The sequence below is a fragment of the Callorhinchus milii genome, unplaced genomic scaffold, assembly GCF_018977255.1.
Source record: "Callorhinchus milii isolate IMCB2004 unplaced genomic scaffold, IMCB_Cmil_1.0 Scaffold24, whole genome shotgun sequence".
Lineage (NCBI taxonomy): Eukaryota > Metazoa > Chordata > Chondrichthyes > Chimaeriformes > Callorhinchidae > Callorhinchus > Callorhinchus milii.
Window position 1 is genome coordinate 2,974,965 of NW_024704765.1, and position 20,056 is coordinate 2,995,020.

Genomic DNA, 20,056 nt, shown 5'->3' on the forward strand with positions numbered 1-20,056 from the left:
AATTCATGGGTAAGGGTTTCGGTAGCCTGAGGGGTGAGGCAGTGGCGGAGTCTGGCAATGTTGCGGAGGTGGTGGTAGGCATCACCGTGCTTAAGAGTCTCCAAACCGAGCTGAGATTTCCATGCATCCCAGCTACACATGGAAATCCCAGATAAATTGTTGGAATGGAATGCTCTCTCTCTCTCCCTGGAGGGATACATCCTGCTTACCTAATTCGGGAAACATTCAGGCACAGGTTGGCAAGAGCCAAGGCTTGGGGACCCCAGAGTGTAAGTTGGGGTAACTGCTGGATTCTAACCAGCTGAAACTTCATTACCCCATCAACTTCCCCGCTCCATCAGTCTTGACCATTGCCCAACATTACCATTATTTATAGTTGAGCCTCGATGTGCCACTATGAGGAGTTAATTTAGTTTTTAGTATTTGAGTCAACACTTGGGTTAGTCACTAGGGTAGCTTAAGGGGGGGTTGTGGGGGGTGGAGAAGGATGAGTCGCAATTGCATTATTCATAAACATTCAATTCCTTCTTTAAGGAACACTGAGTCCCTTTCTGGGGCTTCTGAATTGAGCCCCCAAACTCCCTACAAATACCTCAAATTCTCACTTTTGAGATCCTTTTAGGGCTCAGAAAATGGGGAGTTTGAACTTAATCCTGACTCAGATTGTGTTATTTAACCCACATCAGCAATACTAGACAGGAGCAGTAAAGCAGAAAAAGTTGCTGGGAACACTCAGGTCAGTGAGGAAAGTGAGTTAACGTTTCAGGCCGATGACCAAAGGTTAACCCAATTTCCTCTCTTCATAGATACTGCCTAATGCTGAGTGTTCTCAGCCACTTCTGTTTTTATTTCAGATTTCCAGCATCTGCAGTATTTTGGCTTTTGAGCAGAAAAGATACAGATGTTTTTCCTTGAAAGAGAAAGTGATAATGGCAGGGGACCACTATTGTGCAAATGACATTTACACAGCACCTTTCACATCGGGAGGATGTCCCAAGGCGCTGGGCAGTCAGGAATTTGGATACGGGGGGTGGGGGTATGGTAGCGAGAGATTTGGGTTTGTTCCAGGCAGGGCGAAACCTTGGGCAAGTTTCCTTACTCCACACGCCTGATAATCCTTCAAGAAAAAAACACAATAATAATTTGGTCACTCAATCCACGACTGTTTGTGGGACGCAATTGGCTACCACGTTTCACCCACAAATTATACAGTCAATTCACTTTACAGCATATTCTGTGAAGCGCTTTGTGACATCTCGAAGACACGAAAAGTGCTACATCAAATGCAAGGATCATTATCATCATCAGGGAGGGTGTCCGAAAAGGAGGGTCTTGAAACGTGCCTTTACGAGGCAAGGGAGGAAGCGAGGCAAAGGGAATGTGGGATGGAGTTCCAAATGATGGGGCAGAGAGGCTGAAGGCCTGACCATTGATGTCTTGTGTGGCTCGCAAGTTCCTTAATTAAAGCAGGTGCATTCATCAGGAAGCCCATTTTCATGAAGTGGAGGAGAAGGGGTGAGGATCAGGACCAAAGGAACGTTCCAAACAGTTTTTAATGAGGGTTCCGAAGGCACTTGACGTGTTTGATATGAAGATCAGGACAAGGTTGATCTGCTTGGGTATGGGGAGCTGTGTGGGTAGAGGGAGGGAAATGAGTGTGTGGAATGTAGTGCAGGAGAGGATATGCACTGCAGCAAAGACTAAATGATTATGTTTCTGACAGCATCAATTACAATGTACGGTACTGTTTACTAAGTGAGACAAGATTACAGAAGAAGCTTAACAAAATGAGGCTTTGCATGCAAGGACTGTACTCCAACACTGAATCAGACAACAATGTATTTATCAAAAAAGGAAGGAAAACAGAAGATAGCGACAACTGTCATAACTGTGTCTCACAGGGCAATTTCAATCCATTGGTCTTCAATTATAAATCAGAGAGAAATGTTAAAACACTTTTAAAATACCTGACCTCATGGAAGGTAATTAACTGTTAAAATAATTCATTAGGTTTTACAAATCTTCACACTTTTGGGGGTTTACAGTTATGTTTAGTATTTATCCCCTTCCTTAACTCTAGACTAAAATTAGTGGCTCCTATAAGCTAGCAACACTAGGTGGCAGCATCAGAGGTTACACACTGCTGCAGAAACACACACTGGCGGGCGAGGCGTGGTTCAACTACTTTATTTTAAGAAGACATATGAAGATCAGAATAAGGGTTTTTCGCCTCCCAAAAGGTTAGAGCACCCAATAAGGTTCCCACATCATGATTTTTTTTTTTTTTTTTTACTTATTTAAATTAAGCCAGCATTTCTCATTTGCTCCCCGCTTAAACAGAGTCAAGAAATCTGCCACTAGGCTGCACCTTTAAGTATAAAGTGTCAAAAGCCAATAATAACCTAAAAAAATTAACAATGGTTGAAACAAGTTGCTGATGAACAACAGCTCATCTAAAATAGCCTTCTACAATTATAATTATCTAAAAATAATTTCCTACTATTTCTAGGTTAGCTGCAGTATTTACTGGGTTACGGGGCATGTTTCAAATAACAAGAACATGCACCACCGAAGAAACCAGTTGTGACCTGGGGCTGTTACTTCTTCCTCTGCCTCTGTGAATGTCGTGCAGAAGCCTTGGCTGCCCTCTTCACCCTCGGAGGCTTTTTGGAAGAACTTCGCAGCGGCTTATTGGGCACTGCTGCTTTCTTGGCCAGCTTCTCTGCTGGGCGCGACGGTGCTGGCTTTTTGGTTGGTACTTTTCTGGCAGCTATGGGGTTTCTCTTGGATTTCTGTGAGGGTTTCCTTGGCTTGCTCTCTCTCCGTAGCTTTGCCTTGGCTCGTGGGACAGCCTTGTGCCTGCTTAAAGTTAGAGGTGAGATTTTCACAAGATCAATTCAGATGAACAAGGCCATCCAGAATACCCACCCTTCCCTCTTTCCTGACTGGTAACACATTCCAGCTGAGGGTTCTCTTGTGTAGACATTTCACTCTAATTGAACACTGTCAGACATTCTGCCTCTGCTGTGTTTCAGATATTCCAGGTAAATTCAGTTGCACGGGCTCTGTTGGATAGGCCATTTTTCCAGTTGTACAGCCAGCAACTGTTTGGTGCAGCTCATGATTTGGGAAGGGGTTCAAGATTCCGAGGCACTGAAGGTGCAACAGGTAGAGAGAGAGCAACAATGCTAATCCCCAGTGTTAGAACTTCCCTGAACCTATGCTGATACCATGGCATATCTGAAATAAAGTATTGTTCCTGGTTTACTTTCTCAATCCCATTTAGAATACCACATAGCTCCATAAGATCCCCTTTGAGATGTTTTTTTTCACTTTACAGTATATTCTGTGAAGCACTTTGAGACCTCTTGACGATGTGATAAGGCACTATATCAATGCAAGGATTATCATTATCCTAATAGCTCATCTCTAACACTGGGGATTAGCATTGTTGCTCTCTCTCTACCTGTTGCACCTTTAGTGCCTCAGAATCTTGAACCCCTTCTCAAATCATGAGCTGCACCAAATAGTTGCTGGTGGTACAACTGGAAAAATGGCCTATCCAACAGAGCCCGTGCAACTGAATTTACCTGGAATATCTGAAACACAGCAGAGGCAATGTTCAATGTCTGACAATGTTCAAGAAGCACAATGACAAAATCAGAAAGTGTGGAAACACAGTCTCCCTGAGGGCTCACTTTGAGCAATTGTAATTAGACGTTTGTGGATAATGCAAGCGAGCCTCCTGTGTACATACACGTGCACGTTTTGGTTCACAAACCTTCGCTTTTTAGGTGGTGGATCATCAAAGTCAGATTCTTCCCCTTCAGACTCGGACTCCTCTTCCTCCTCTTCCTCTTCCTCCTCCTCCTCTTCCTCGGACTCCTCCTCTTTCTCCTGCTCTTTCTCTGGGAAAAGAACATTGGGACTGCAAAGGAAAACCAAAACAAAACTTTTACAATTGAAGTTAGGGAACCGGCATTAAAGAGCTTAAAGTTCAACCTCAACATTTTTCTGAGAAAGGAACTCTAGAGATGAATAAGATGCGCCCAGCAGTCAACTATTTTTACATTCCCTGTGAATAATAATTGATTTAGCATCATATCACGTCTTCAAGATGTCTTTGAATATAGGTTTTGCCCATAAAATATACGGTTAATTCACTTTATTGTATATTCTGTGAAGTGCTTTGACATGTCTCAAAGACGTGATAAGGAGCTATATTAAATACAAGAATTATTATATTATTATACTGTAAAGTGTATATTTTGTGGGCAAAACACGACAGCCAATTGGGAACAGCAGAGTCCCACAGTCTTTTTTTTAAGGGATTATTACCCTGGAAAAGTGATCTGCCAATTGACTAACAACCAGGTTCCTACTTACTGCCAGGTAAACAGAGGTGAGTCGAGTAAGGAAACTTGCCCAACGTTTCGCCCTGCCCAGGAATCGAACCCAGGTTCTCTCGCTTGTGAGGCAAGTGCGCTACCACTGAGCTACAGGACTCCACATGTGTGGAGAATGTCTGATGAACCTCCACAACACCTCAATTTGTTATTCTTGCCGACAAAGTAGCTGGGGAATACGAGATTTGACTTCTTTTGCCGGAATGTACTCCTTGCTCAACAGTGGAGACTTCACAACTTTTAACTGTCTGCACGCTGTGTCAGGAGTCTGATTGCGCCTTTCACTTAAAAACAATTTATACGTGCATTTTACATTGGGAAGGCTATCATAGTGACTGGGAATCAAACTTTTTTTTGGGTGGGGTGGAAAAGAGGGGAGGGAAAATACTGAGAGAAAGCACGGTTGAAAAGGTGAATATAAACGCAGGCTTTAAAGGTGAAGATGTAGGGAGGGGGGGCAAGATGGAGGAGATACCCAGTGGTGTTCCTGAGAATGTTGGAAAGTTCACCCACCAATGGGAGGGATATGAAACAGGTCAGCGTTAGCTGTGTGGAGGGAGTGGCCCTAGGGATGCTGGAGGTCGCAAAGGTAGCGGCAGGCAAAGTCGGTCAAAAACACATGTCCATAGATTTGTGGTAGAAACAAGAGAGGGGGAAGAAGATAGAAACTCTCCCTGGCACGTGGTCTTAAGTGTTCAGCCATTTGAGCTTTCCTCACCTGGGGTAGAACGGGAAACACAGCTGGAAAGAGCCACTGAAGCCTTTCCCAGAAATCTGCTCAATCCACCCGTTCTTCTCACACTTTTGTAGCGTTCTCTTCAGCAAATGCACTGGAAGCAAAGAGTCAACAATTACACAGCCATAAGTCATTTCCATATATGCTGCATTACTGGTGCGAGGGAAGAGAGGGGACACAGTGCAAATCCTCTACACCTCTTAAAGGAGCGTCAGCAAATTTGAGAGGGAATTAGATCTCTATATGACAAATTAAATTGATGCGCATCAGATGGAGCCGTGTATGCAGTGGATACAGCTATAGTTCATAGACTAAGCTCACTGGTTCAAGCCCCGGTCCATGCGCAGTTTGCTGATCTCAGCCACCCCTGGCCTTTCCAATGAGAGGAAAAAACACAGGTCCCTGCAACCAGTCCCCCTTCAGCATTCTCTAGTGTCCAGCGGTTTGGGACGCCCTCCTGATGTGTAAGGTGCTATACAAATGTAATTTGTTGCTGTTTTGGGTTTTGTGCATGTGTAACAGCCGGGTGGGGACAGGCAAGACCTGGCTGCAAACCCCCCAGAAGTCCAACGTAACGGCTTGCCGACACTCACTGCCAATGGTCACTTTAGCGGTTTACACGAGAACAACCAATATGAGTGCAACCAGAAGGCCAGATCGAGCACAGAGAGGCACATGTCATTGGAGAAAACAATTAAGACAACCTTAATCTATATAAAAAGACTGTTGTCTCTCTCCAGAAATTGAGGCAAGCAATTTCCAGAATGTCAGAAGCTTCATTTCGTCCATAAAATACAGTCAATTCACTTTACAGTATATTCCGTGAAGTGCTTGGCGGGCGTCTCGAAGATGCTGTAAGGTGCTATATCAAATGCAAAGAATTATGATTATTATTATTATTTATTTTCTGTTACTCAAAAACACAATGGAGACATACTACTTGGCCTGACCCATAAAAGATTAACATTGCAAAAGGAACAACAAATTCCTATCCACAACAGCCACGACAAGGGCTGGATACCAGTGGAACTTAAATCATCTCCATGTATCAGTTTTCTTGAAAACATTAGCACAACACCAAATAGCAACTCACTAAAAACACCCACTAAAGTCTTTCTAAAATAGCACGTGGAAGATGGCAAAAAAAAATCTTACTCTGAAAGTTGGAGTTTGCTGCAGGGAGTTTCTCAGAGATGTACTTCTTAAGCGCTGTGGTGGAGCAGGTTTTAGGTTCATTCATGGCAACGATAGCGCTGAGAATTGCATCCTCAAATGGACCTCCGCTTAACAATGGCTTATCTCCAACCTTTTTGAGCTGAAACAGAAAGTGTTAAAATATCATCAAAAGGAGTTTCAATCCGTACAGGCTAACTATTCTTGTCATAGTTAGACCTCTTTGGTCCCGCTATACTCCAAATAGGAAGGACTGTCTGGGCTCTTAAATGCACCTTTCACAAGTTTCAGCTCTCAAACTCCACAGCCTAGATTCTCACCTGTATCAGGATCTGAACATCAATGACCCCACTCCTCGCCAAGCCTCACCAGTACCCCAGCAGGTGATTGTCAAGATCTTTGTCCCTAGTTTTAACTATCACCCTTTGGCTCAATACTCAGCAGTGATCAAGCCCGACAGCCGTGAGAAACTTAACCTATAAAACCCAAGCTCCAGGAGCAAAATCATACAGGGGGAAAAACACAAATAATCCTTAGCAGCAAGTGAAGGAGTAGAAGGGAAGTGCAACACCATCAGAATGACCCTATTCACCCTCTTACTGATGTTATTTCCACTACTTGTCCACTGTCCAACTTACTTGGAATGTGCCAGATGCTCCCTTGCCGGTTATCTGTTCCAGTTGACCTTTATCCACAGCTCTCTGCAAAGCCTGTTTCAGTAAATGGGGCCTGCAAATTAAACAATGTTTTAGTCAAAGCAATTAGCTGTAAGCTATATTTACCATTTGTAATTTTGTTGTTGTTGTTGCTGGAAGTTTTGGAGCAGTGATGCAATGGAAGACATCACACTCACTGGGAATACTAAAGCATTCTGCAGGGGATTTCAATTCACCAAAAACCATACTGCCCCAAACTCTCAGATTTGTCTGGGGAATTAATTGACAGCATTCACTTTCAAAGCAAAGTTCCAAGTTTGCTGTAAACATTTTCAAATGCACTCCACATTCTTCTCCCGACTAATATGCACCCCACACGTACAGGATTTTCAATTGGTACTTGGTTCACTCTTCCTATTTCCTCCCCACCCCCTTTTCTGTACATCACTTCCCCAGATCTGGTGGCCACTCAGCTCTGTAAAGCACTTTGAGATGTCCTTCAGTCGTGGAAAACTGTGCTGTACTGAATCTCCCAGTCAGATCAAATTTTCGGGAACGCTGAAAGCTGATGAAAACCCATTCCCAAACTTGAACTTTGCCTTAAATGTACAGTGATGGTTAGCGAATCAAAGATCAATTACTGAAAGATAAGAGAGAGAACCCTCTCAAATCAATGTAGAATCATAGAAGCCTACAGCACAAAAAGAGGCTATTCGGCCCATCGAGTCTGTGCGGCTCTTTGAAAAGAGCAAATAATGTCAATCCCACTCCCAGCCCTTTCCCCAAAATGTCTTCTCCACTCCCCTCGGCTTCTTTTAGGGACTATTTTGAATCTGTGACCTCGAGTCACCGACACACCCACCAGTGGAAACAGTTTTTCCTTTCTAACCTATCAAATCCCCTCATGATTTTGAAAACCTGTATCAGGTCTCCTTGTAACCTTCTCTGCTCCAATAACAATAATCCTCACCTCTCCAGCCTTTCCTCATCATCACGGTCCCTCATTCCTGGTACCATTCTTGTAAATCTCCTCTGCACCCTTTCCAATGCCTTAACATCCTTCCTGTAGTGTGGTGCCCAGAACTGGGCACAGTATTCTAACTGAGGCCTAACCAGTGTTTTATATCGGTTAATCATAACCTCCTGACTTGTATTCTATGCCCCTATTTGTAAAGCCCAGTATCCCATATGCCCTTTTTACAGCTGTATATACCTGTCCTGCCACCTTCAATGATTCATTTACCTGCACCCCCAGGTCTCTCTATACTTTCACCCCACTTAAGATTGTATTACCGCCTATATTGCTCCCCTCATTCTTTCTACCAAAATGCATTACCTTGCATTTCTCCACATTGAAATTCATCTGCCATGTGTCACCCATTTTACCATTCTGTCTATGTCTTTAAAAAAGATTGTAAAAAAATCTATTTTAAAAAAATCAAGCAAATTAATCTAACGGACTGATTGCTGGCGGTAAATTATCCAGTTTACAATTAACACTAAAACACAAAGCTCTGTGGGAGTTCCTAATAGCTGTAAACTGTCGCTGCCACAGAACGACCACGATATACTAGGAACAAACAAACAAGCTGCCCTTGATGCTTCCCATTTGTAATCACAATCGCTCTAGTATCTTTATTCATAGACTGCATTAAAGACGAAGGCAGGGGCATTCCTACCTGCTCTCAGCATTGAGTTTGGGGTAGTACTGCAGAAGGTATTTCTTGATCAGACTGTAGGAAGCTTCCTTGGGTTCACACAGCTTTGTAAATGCCATCGGCAGTGCATCCTCTAACTTGATTGGCTGATCCATTGTTCCAGGAGAGGCTGTCTTCTGAAGTAGAAGGTTGGGAAGAGCAAATGTTTATAATATAATCTTTCCATTGGATACAGAGCCTTATCATGTCTTCAAGATGTCTCAAAACGCTTCACAGAATATACTGTAAAGTGAATTGACCTAATATATATTGTGAGCGAAACACGGCAGCCAATTGTGCACAGCAGCGTCCCACAAACAGTTGTGGGTTGATTGATCAATTTTTTTTTAGGGAATCATTATCTTTGAAAAAGCGACCCGCCAATCGACTAACATCCGGGTTCCTATTACTGCTCGGTAAACAGACGTGTTGAGTAACAAAACTTGCCCAATGTTTCACCCTGCCGGGATTCGAACCCAGGTCTCTTGCTTGGTGAGTGTTGTAGTCACTTGTGCTACAGGAGTTCATGAATAAAAGATAAACTATCCACCACCCACCTTCACGACAGCTCACAACAGCATGAGGTAGGAGACACGCACAATGTTTCCTACTGTGTTTCCACGGAGACAACTCGCAGAGTAGTTTTGCAAAAAGCACAGGGCTGAGACCCCACACTTTGTGGATGGAGTGGACTACATTATTAACTATCCACAACTGCACTGATTGTTCTGTCTTTGAGGGTAATTGGGGGTAAAAAGGCAGCACGATGCTTGAATTTCAAGCTTAATGATCCTTACTTACCCTTCTCTCCTGTTTTGATTTCTGTGCCTGCTTTCCTCCATTTGACACCAGAAAACTTCCAGAGGCACCTTTTCCCTTCACCTGCAAAACAATTCAGATTAACATAAATACACACAAAGGTGTCATCATTTCAAAGAGTTTAAGAGCAAATCCCTTACTGTAAAGTGGGAACCGTTACTGTGAAGCGCTCTGAGATGCTGTGGACACTACATAAATCCACGTTGTTTTTGCTGTTGAGCAAACCCTTAAAGGAGTCAGACAGCACTTTGAGCTAGTGTGGAAATTTTCTCAGCACTAGTCTTACACTAAGTGGAAAAATAAAAATCATCAATAACATGGGAAGTCTCTCGCTGGCAGGAAACTTGTTTTTTTAATGACAATCCTTGCATTTGATATAGTGCCTTATCACGTCTTCGAGACATCTCAAACCGCTTCACAAAATATACTATAAAGTGAATTGACTGTGTATTCTGTAGGCGAAACGCAGCAGCCAATTGCCCACAGCAGTGTTCCATAAACACGAGCGGATTGGGGGGGCCAAATAAAATTTTTTGGTGAAGGGATTATTACCCCCTGGAAAAGCAATCTTCCAATTGACTAACGACCGAGTTCCGACTTACTTCTAGGTAAGCAAAGGTTTGGGGAGTAAGGTCTTGCCTAATGTTTCTCCCTGCCGGGAATCGAACCCAGGTCCCCTCACTTGTGAGTTAAGTGCTCTAACCAATACGCTAAAGGACTCCACTTTGACAAGCAAAGTAAATTAACAAGCACTTGTGGCTGACTCCATTTGCCTATTAAGAGACCAAAGGTTACAAAATAGCTCATTTAAAAATTGTGAGAATTTTGAAACGTTTGAACTGAAATAACCAATCACACCCCCCCCCTCCACCCCTCTTTTCTGATAGCGCCGTAGGATCTTTAACACGTACCTGAGCACTGTATTAGAGTTCAAAGTTCTGATGTGGAGCTTGAATTCACAACCTGACTCAGTGGAGAGTGTGCTACCTACTGAATCAGGCTAAGCTGACACCCAATTACTTTTTATAGTAATTAATGGACTCTCTGTCAAACTAGTTAAGAGATATTTATTGTAAAAGCACAACACAACCCTTGCACATCATTCAGTAATATAGGATTCTCAGTTACCTGTTTGATAGAGCCCCGTTGTAGCTCCCGCTTTAAAGCCTGCTTTAGTATGTATCCCCGACGTTCGAGCTCCAGCGACGGGTATTTGTTAATGATGTATTTCCGTATGGCGACAACAGAGACACCAGCCTTCTGAAAACAGGACTGAAACCAAAAGACTGTTTAAGATCTCTTTCTCAGCCTTAAACCCTTCACGCCCAAGCTATTGTAACGCAAAGTGCTTTTTTTTTTGATTCCATGCACCACAAAAAACCTACGCACAAGGTTCAAGGCTACCAAGATACAATACAAAATTACATTTGAATAGCTCCTATCACGTCCCAAGGCGCTGGACCGTCAGGGTTTTGGACCCGAGTGGGCGCGTGGTTTGGGATAAGGGAAAGTGGAGGGCAGGGAGGGTGGCCGAAGGTACCATAGAAGAGGAAAGTCTTGAGATGTTCCTCGAAGGAAGCAAAGGAGGGACTGAGGCGAAGGGAATGTGGGATGAAGTTCCAAGGGGTAGGGGCAGAGAGGCTGAAGGCGGTGGGGCGGAGCGAAACATTAGGCAAGTTTCCTTACTCCTCAATCCTCTGCTTACCTAGAAGTAGGAACCTGGTTATTAATCAATAATAGAAGATTGCTTTTCCAGGGGTAATAAAAAAAATTCACAAAAAATTTTATTTGGTCGGAGCCTGCTGAGCCGAGAGGTTGGTATGAGGTTAGCAGGTCAGAGGTAGGAAAGGGCAAGGTCGTGGAGAGCTTTGAAGGCGAAGATGAGGATTTTGAACTCTATCTTGAGAGAAGGTGAGCCAGTGGAATTGGACGAGGATGATGGGGTCAAGGAGACTGGTGCAGGAGAGGACACGAGCTACAGAGTTCTGGACGATCTCAGGAAGAGTTGGGAAAGCCAAGAAGCAGGGAGTTGGTGTATTCGAGCCTAGATGTGATAAATGTGTAAATAAGAGGTTCGGTGGCCTGAGGGGTGAAGCAGTGGCGGAGCCGGGCAATGTTGCGGAGGTGGGGGAAGGCAGAGTGGGTTCATGGCACGAATAAGGGGGAAAAAAGGGTCAAACATGGTTCTGGACTGGCTTAGCAAGGTGCAGTGTGCATCCATAGATGGTGATGCTATCAGCGCCTGAGGTGAGGAGACGGGAGCTGACGGGAGCCAATGAGGAGCGCCTCGGTCTTGTTGACGTTCAACTGTAACTCTCATCTAGGACTTGATGTCTGACAGACATCCTGGAATCAAGGGTGGAGCAGGGAGGTAGAATTGGGTGTCATGTGGAGGTTGACCCCATGTCTGCGGATGATGTCACCAAGAAGGAGCATGTACCAGTTGAACAGTAGGACCAAGGACAGAGCCCTGAGGAACATTACACAAGACTGTGCAGGGGCTGGAGGAGAAGCTGTATGTGGAGACAAAGTGGAGACAGTGCGAGAGGTAGGACCTGAACCACTCAAGGACAGACTCATGAAGGCTGAGGTGAGAGGAGAGGCGGTGGAGGAGGATAAAGTGTTCAACTGTATCAAAGGCAGCAGAGAGGTCAAGGAGGACGAGGAGACAGAGGCAGTCTATACTCAGGAAGGGAGAAACCTGAAGTGGAACATACTGAAACAAATTCTCGTCTACCTTAATAGCTTCTACAACAATAGCATCCATCTTTGGCCGTGCAGTCGCTGTCATCTGAGAATTTTTCTGCACACGAGCGAGTTGACTAGCAGACAGGGTGGCCCAGGATGGAATGGTCTTTTTAATCTTCTTGTCCTTGGTTGGTTCCTTCTCCCTGAATTAGGATAAAGAGATACTAAACTTCCTTGCTCTTGAAAGCTACATTGAGCACATGACAAATGAGTTTACTTTTGTTTTCAAATGTGGGGTTAAACTCTGAGCTCCCCCCCAACCCACCCCCCTGCTTGCACCTTCCTTCCTCATCTTCAGATCACGTCTGAAGACCTTCCTTTTCAACCGGTCACCTTCCCCCTCCCCGGTGTCGTACTCCACTGCCGTCAAGCGCTCTGGGACGCTACTCTGCATGAATGGCGCTGTATAAATGCAAGTTGTTGTATTTTGGTCATTCAATCCATGACAGTTTGTGGGACGCTGCTGTGCGCAATTGGCTGCCGAGTTTCACCCATAAAATATACAGTCAATTCACTTGACAGTATATTCTGTAAAGCGCTTTCAGACGTCTTGAAGACGTGATAAGCCGCTATATCAAATGCAAGGATTATTATATTGTATAATTGTGGAAGCAGAGATCACAATATGCTCTAACTAAAGTATTGAACTTTACTCCTTCTTGGGCTCCTCTGAAGGCTTGGTTTCCTCTTTCTCTTCATCACCACTTTTTTCTGCTTCTTTCTTTTCCTCCTCCTGAGTCACAGCTGTAGCATCATTCTCTGGCTCCTCCTCCGCAGACACCGATTCTTCTGAAGTCACGTCAGCATCTTGATTTTATGAAAAAAAGATAAGAGTCTGAATGAGAAAAGTACAAATGGCCAACTGCTGGAGTAAAGTAAAACATTAAGAAAGAAAAACATGAAAAATTGGCATTTTTTAGTGCCCTATATATTAACGCCCGTGTACAATTAGTGACTGTCAGATTAACATTTGACTACTTTTTTTTGATATTTTTGATATTTCATAGCACTGTTACAGGTTGCTTGACCCAAAGCAATTTCCAGTATGAAGAGCCTGCTGACTCCTTGATAGGCAAGTAGGCAAAAGCACTATCTGGTGCAATAATACACCATTCAAGCCAGAAGAGTCCCAACTATGTCACCGAATTAGCATTAAATCACTTTATTAATCCTTACATGAAGGATTAATTTGAATAAGAAGTGTATACTAATGCTCTCCATGCAATTTCAGAAGCTACGCCAGAATATCGATATGATGAGATAAAAAAGTATTAAGTTCTTTTTAGGATTGCTAGGTAGGAGGTTCCTCATTAGTCTCACAGTTAAAGGCATTGCTCAGTTCAGTACTATGCTATAGGCTGGAATAGCTACCATTCTACAAGTGGCTGTAGTACTGCAATGCCCAACACTATTCAGTGACCCCACCGTCCCCCTGCAGGTAAGTGCACATTATGTAACATTGAGTGAAAAGAGAATTTGATGCAACCCACCCTCCACTAACTTATGTTTAGGTTTCCAAAATGGCCACCGGAACAAGATACCCACTGGCTGCCAGCGCCAATGAAATTGTACGTCAGTAAGACACCCAAAATGTAGACATTTTGGAAGGGAAATAAGTAACACTGAGGAAGATAAGAGAAAGTGCACACACCAAGATTTAAGGCTGTATTGGCAGAGACCTGGAGGATTCAACATTTATACATTCCCTCAGCCAGACCAACAGATTGTAGGGAACACAGGTAGGGAAATCAAAACAGGATAATCGGTATTTTATTGTAGGCATCTACTATACCTGAAAATAAGACAAGAAATTAAATATTTGACTGTGAAATAAATGTCTTGATTAAGTTGGCTTTTTACCTGCGGCAGGTTTGTTCTTTGTAGGACTCTCCTGTGCAGAGGGACTAGCGTTCCGGCGAATAGGCATCTCTGCAACTTCAGTCTCACTGTCCTGATAAAGAGATTGAAAGTGAAGTTTGGTCCAACAGCAATCCCAAACCCAGAACTCAGCAATATTAAAATCATAATTCAAGAGGCCAGGAATCGATTTGACTCCGGCCGCCCAATTTAGCGAGTCACTACACTGCGTATTGCACGACACTTAAACTTCCAGGATAACATCTCCCACTTTAATTTGGTGGTTTATCATCGGTTTTATAACATGGAAAAAAATTAACTGGGATGCTATACCAAAAAAATGATTTAAAACAAAAAGTAGATTAAAAAAATGTCAACAATGACGGAAAAATCAGGCAAATGATGCCTGATGTTTAACTTAAACCCAGTGACAATTTAGTTAAGTGGATACTTTTTTTTAAATGCATAAAGAGCCTAGTTTTAACCTCCTAGATTAAACAGTCACAGCAATGGCTTTTTGACACTTTTATGGAGTTAGCCGGGTTTGGATTAAGGTTTCACAAAAGTTCACAATTAAGTTCACAAATCAGCCAATAAACTAAATAGCAATGTCAAGAACGTGAAGTTTAAACACAAAGTTTGAATTATTAAGGGTGAAATTCAATCTTTAGACACAAATTTGCAGGCTTTGTTGAGCAGATTTAAGAGCCTTACAAAGTTTGGTCAAAATTACACAAGATCTTCAAGACAGAGGAAGAAAAGTATAACACAATGTTTAGATAAATCAACGAACACGCAGATGGCTCTCAGCACACCTAAGAAAAATTAAGTTTGATTAACAGCAAAAGTCTTTAATAAGAACATTGGCATTATTGCAAAAGATATGACTTCAGAAACACCCAATTTTCACCTCCTCACCTTTTGGAGGCTCAAGGACTGCATCCTGTCATGCATACAAGTTCTGCTTATCACCAAGGTATTTTCACATAGAGCACCGACCTTCAATGCATGGGTCACTGTGAACAGCAGCTGGGAAGCACAAATTCTTTCACCTGACACTTGAAATTCAGCGACACCACACACAGGACACCAAACGTTCTCCAAACAATTTATTGTGGGTTAGCTCAACCTACTGATAAAGAACTTGAGGTTATCTTAATCATCATTTTCCTTTAAAGCGACAGACATAGCTACTACACATGTTGCAAGATGGCTGAACACAACTTCAATTTATGACCGTCTCAAAATATTAAATGTTCCTATACCAACCATCCATTATCATGTGTTAACTCAGTTTACGATCAGGAGGAGCATTAGCATACAAAAATAAAAAAAATTGATGCATCAAATCTTAGGAGCCATAAATGTGAAGAACAAGTCAGTCATTCAGCCTTCAGGAAAGATGTGGGGTGGGGGGGGGGGGGGGGGGGAAGAGGAAGGGGATCCCATTCTCACAACACAAAGGAATACTTTTCTGAATTTGAAAGGAATGTTTGGAACAGTTGGTTTGACTTGGATCTACAAACTTTGGGTCAAATCCAGCAAACTCTGGGTTACTGGCTATAACCGTCCAATAGCCTCTCCCTGCACAAAACTGACCATTAAGAACTAATTAGCAATCTCACTGATGTGGGGAAATAAAAAAAAGGGCGCCTCTGAAGGTGGAGCTGAACATTTTGTTGGTAGCAAAGTTTTGTTGCTGGAGCGAGTTTTTCTCTGCATTAACCCGGAGGAATGTAACAGAATGAAAAGAAAAAAAAGTTGTGGAAAAAAAGTCAATTTAACATTTATAAAATAGAAACTTTCATTTAGTATTCTAAATCTGAGAAGTGCTCCCTCAACATAGTGAAAAAAGTTTACCTTTAGAGAAATACCCATTCAAGTGCTGATATATTAATTATCATCCTTATCAATACACCATGTTTTATTACATTATTTGAATGACAAGCAACACCATTTATCCAGCAATTCACTTAGATCTGGAAAAGAACAACTAGTGATTGCCCACTGTTGTGGAAGAGTGGGTAAGCAATGGAGCTGAACTGACTCCAAGGTGATAAGTTTGGCAAAGGAATATCAGAATTGAGCCAAGCTTTTATGGCTGTCTTGGTCGGATCTTGACCTCGTACACCAAGACACTCCACAGACCAGTTAGCCTGGCTCACCAACAGGACTTGGAAGGAGCAAACAGAGAGTTGGAATTCTTCCCACTTTGCTCCCATTATCCCACGTTCTAATGGGTAGAATGCTCCTAATTGGCCAAGCAGCAGAGAGGTTGACAGACAGTCCTCGATGTGGCTTTAGCTTGTTGAAATTCAGCAGTTACCCCCAACCCCAGGGTTCCCAAGCCTTGACTCGCACCAACTCTCCAACGATAGCACAGTGCATCCTTCTAAGTGTGCATTCCACTCTAAACATGTGGAAATGTTCATGTGTAAATGGCATACATATGTGGAATTCAATCTGGTTCAGATACTTTTAAAAATGGTGATGATTTCACATGTCATACAACCAGCCGACCGACAACAATCCGCCAAGGCCTTTTGTTATTATGAAGTGTATGGCTGTGGACATCCAAGGTGGCCTGCTTCTAATATTTTTAAAATCTAAAGTTGGGTAAAGACTGATTAAATTAAAATTCAAGTATTGACGTTTTAATAGCCAGAAACACTCTACATGTGGAACTTACACATCTTGGCAGTCGGTCATAGAAAACAGTATCAAAACAGTTGAAGGCCAACAATGGCTGTTTTTAGGTTCTGCGATGGTGAATTTGAGTCATTACTGCTGGAGGATCAAGCACCGACATACTGGTACAAAAACAGACTTGTATTGGGAGTTATTCAAAACAGGGGTCATTGTTTCCCATAGTAAACATTTCCAAGTGGCTAGTCAGTGGCAAAACAGAACTCCAATATTTCGAGACTACTTTTTTGTGAATGGAGGATTCTTGAGTGCCCAAAATATTAACTTGAGCATCAAAGCATTTTAACAGAGCGCAGCTGTTTTACATAAATTGTTTGGGTTACCAAAGAAAGCTTTTGGATCTGGTACTCATCTTTAAACAGGATGGCTGCAACCGCATTTGAGCAAATTTTGCATTTACCAATGCTTGATCGGCGTTCACTGTGAAGTTGATGTCCCAAGATATAGTACATGGAACATATGTGAAATATACACCTCTTGGGTACCAGCAATACCATAACACCAATCATTAACATAGTACAAACAAACGACCTACTTGCAGTGGATTAATATTAAACAGTTTCTATGCTATGCAAGAAACCCAACATTTCCAGGAAAAGCCTCGGAGATGGTGAAAAACCTAACAGCAAAGGGCAATGTCAGATCAATTCTTCCCTTCAAAAATATCCACTTGGCACAAGCAGTGAGTTTCTTTTGAGGCAATTACCTGCCTCCTTACTCTAATCCTATAGGGCAGAGCAGATCGTGGACACCCGATGGGTGCAGTGGAAGGTAATTCCATGAGTGTTACAGGCATTTTATTGGGGGGTTGGGGGGAGGTAAGAAAGGAAGCGTATAATAATAATCCTTGATTTGATATCTTCCCCGTATCGCGTCTTCGAGATGTCTCAATAGAATATGCGGTAAAGTGAATTGACTATATATTTTTTGGGTGAAACATGGCAAACAGCAGGGTCCCACAAACAGTCGTGGATTCAGTGACCAAATTATTATTCCATGGGTACTGGGGCAGTTTGTGCGGGGGGGAGGGGGTCACTATATGGTTACAGGAGAACTCACAGATGGAGATGGACTCCATGGACACAGTTGTTCATATTTAAAACCAGGGATGGGATGGTGGAGATTATTCCTTTCCCCAAGTAATGCACGAAGCTCAGTGCAATCTTGGCACAATGGACCTCAATAAAGGTAAACGAAACACACAGTCCAACAAAACGTAGTTACTTCACTTTGCAGCATATTCTGTGAAGCGCTTCGAGATGTCTTGAAGACGTGATAAGGCGCCGTATCAAATGCAAAGATTATTATTATAACAAACTCGTGCAGAATGGGTGGGTGGGGGGGGGGAGGGGTGCAGAGAGAGAGAGAGAAAGACCAGAAAAAAATAATAATATAAAAATCTACAGGGAGTTCAAACCAAAGCCACTCCGCCAGATCCAACCCAACCCCTAGTGAACCCCCTTATTATTCCCCCTCTACACCCCTCCACCAAACTAAAGCCCCTCCCCCCAAAGAAAACAAAAAACCTTACTCCTGATCTCAAAGCCATCCCTGTGCACCTTCCACCCCAGTGAACCCCCTTATTATATCCCCTTCCATACACCCCTCCACTATACTAAAGCCTCTCCCCAACAGCCATAACTCCTGTCCTGATCTATAAAGTCCTCGCTCCCCCCCACTCCCCCCTTCCCTCGCTGCCTCGGGGGCTGTTTCCAAAGCAGAAACGATTCAGACTCAAAATGGGGGCCGGAGTGGGGGGGAGAGAGAGGTTATTACGGGGTGAGTTGAACCCCCCCACACACCCCTCCCCCCCACAATTTTCCTTGGCCCCCGAAAGGAGGAGAGGAGGGGGAAGAGGGGGGGGGGGAGAGGGGGGGAAGGGGGGGTCCTGTTTCCAAAGCAGAAACAGTTTACATTGAGGCCTCAAAATGGCGGTGTGAGTTGTGAGGTGAGTAAAGCCCCTCTGTGTGTGTGTGTGTGTGCCTTACCGGCGGCAGGCGGAGGGGGGTGGGGGGAGGGAGAGGGGCTGCGTGCCCTGCCGGCGGGGGGTGGGGGGGGTGTGAGTGAGTGCAGGGGGTGAGGAGGGGGCGCCTACCTGTGTGAGGGGAGCGGAGCTGAGCTGAGCTGAGCTGAGGCCGAGCCCGCGCTGAGCTGCCTGACGCCGCCTGTTCCCGCTCCTTCTCGCGCTCGGCCTCCACCGGAACCGGAAACCCCGCCCCCCCCTCACCCGCGCACTCTCTCAGCTGATTGGTTCCCGTCACAGAGATTCAACATTCAAACCCAAACAGTAAACAAACTCCGCCATCTTCATCTTCATCACCATCACCACCACCATCATCATCACCATCATCATCACCACCATCATCACCATCTTCATTATCACCATCTTCATCACATCATCCTCATCACCATCATCATCACCATCTTCATCACATCATCATCATCACCACCATCATCACCATCATCATCACCATCATCATCACACTCATCATCATCACCATCATCATCATCACAATCATCATCATCACCATCTTCATTATCACCATCTTCATCACATCATCCTCATCACCATCATCATCACCATCTTCATTATCACCATCTTCATTATCACCATCTTCATCACATCATCCTCATCACCATCATCATCACCATCTTCATCACATCATCATCATCACCACCATCATCACCATCATCATTATCACCATCTTCATCACATCATCATCATCACCATCATCATTATCACCATCTTCATTATCACCATCTTCATCACATCATCCTCATCACCATCATTATCACCATCTTCATCACATCATCATCATCTTCACCATCATCATCATCACCATCATCATCATCACCACCATCACCATCACCATCTTCTTCAACAATCATAGAATTGTACAGCACAAAAAGAGGCCATTCGGCCCATCGAGTCTGTGCGGCTCTTTGAATAGAGCAATTAATGTCAGTCCCACTCCCCGGCCCTTTCCCCATAACCCGCAAACCCGTCCTCTTCAAATATCCGTCCACCACATTTTTAAAAGTAGTTATCGAATCGGCCTCCACCGCCCTTTCAGGCAAATCGTTCCAGATTCGAACAACTCGCTGTGTGAAAAAAAATTCTTCTCACCTCCCCTCGGCTTCTTTTAGAGACTTTTGAATCTGACCTCGAGTCACCGACACACCCACCAGTGGGAACAGTTTTTCCCTTTCTAACCCATCAAATCCCCTCATGATGTTGAAGATCTCTATTAGGTCCTC

The 20,056-nt window shown here is 43.6% G+C and overlaps 1 protein-coding gene across 3 annotated transcripts; it reads right to left on the reverse strand.

Annotated features, from left to right (window-relative positions):
• Window positions 1-1,729: 1,729 nt before the first annotated feature.
• On the reverse strand, window positions 1,730-19,023 carry hp1bp3 (heterochromatin protein 1, binding protein 3). Of its 3 annotated transcripts, none has more exons than XM_042343634.1 (13): window positions 18,894-19,023; window positions 15,011-15,224; window positions 14,096-14,186; window positions 12,889-13,042; window positions 12,225-12,378; window positions 10,616-10,759; window positions 9,470-9,550; window positions 8,651-8,802; window positions 6,954-7,044; window positions 6,298-6,457; window positions 5,125-5,236; window positions 3,782-3,928; window positions 1,730-2,862 (listed from the first exon to the last, which is right to left on the reverse strand). In XM_042343634.1, the coding sequence occupies exons 2-13, from the start codon at window positions 15,044-15,046 to the stop codon at window positions 2,598-2,600; spliced, it is 1,587 nt and encodes a 528-aa protein (XP_042199568.1). In that variant the 5' UTR covers window positions 15,047-15,224; window positions 18,894-19,023; the 3' UTR covers window positions 1,730-2,597. The 3 variants fall into 3 exon arrangements, with proteins under 3 accessions (XP_042199568.1, XP_042199569.1, XP_042199567.1); XM_042343635.1 differs by having other exon boundaries at window positions 1,730-2,859; window positions 8,651-8,805; XM_042343633.1 differs by having other exon boundaries at window positions 8,651-8,805.
• Window positions 19,024-20,056: the final 1,033 nt, after the last annotated feature.

Excerpts from the sequence above, each read along its gene's own strand:
- hp1bp3 (XM_042343633.1), bottom strand. The coding sequence starts at position 15,046 with ATGCATGACAGGATGCAGTCCTTGAGCCTCCAAAAG. Across the intron at positions 10,760-12,224 it reads TTGTTGTAGAAGCTATTAAG|TCCTGTTTTCAGAAGGCTGG; the intron begins GTAGACGAGAAT and ends TTTTGGTTTCAG. Across the intron at positions 5,237-6,297 it reads AGCAAACTCCAACTTTCAGA|TGCATTTGCTGAAGAGAACG; the intron begins GTAAGATTTTTT and ends CTTTGCTTCCAG.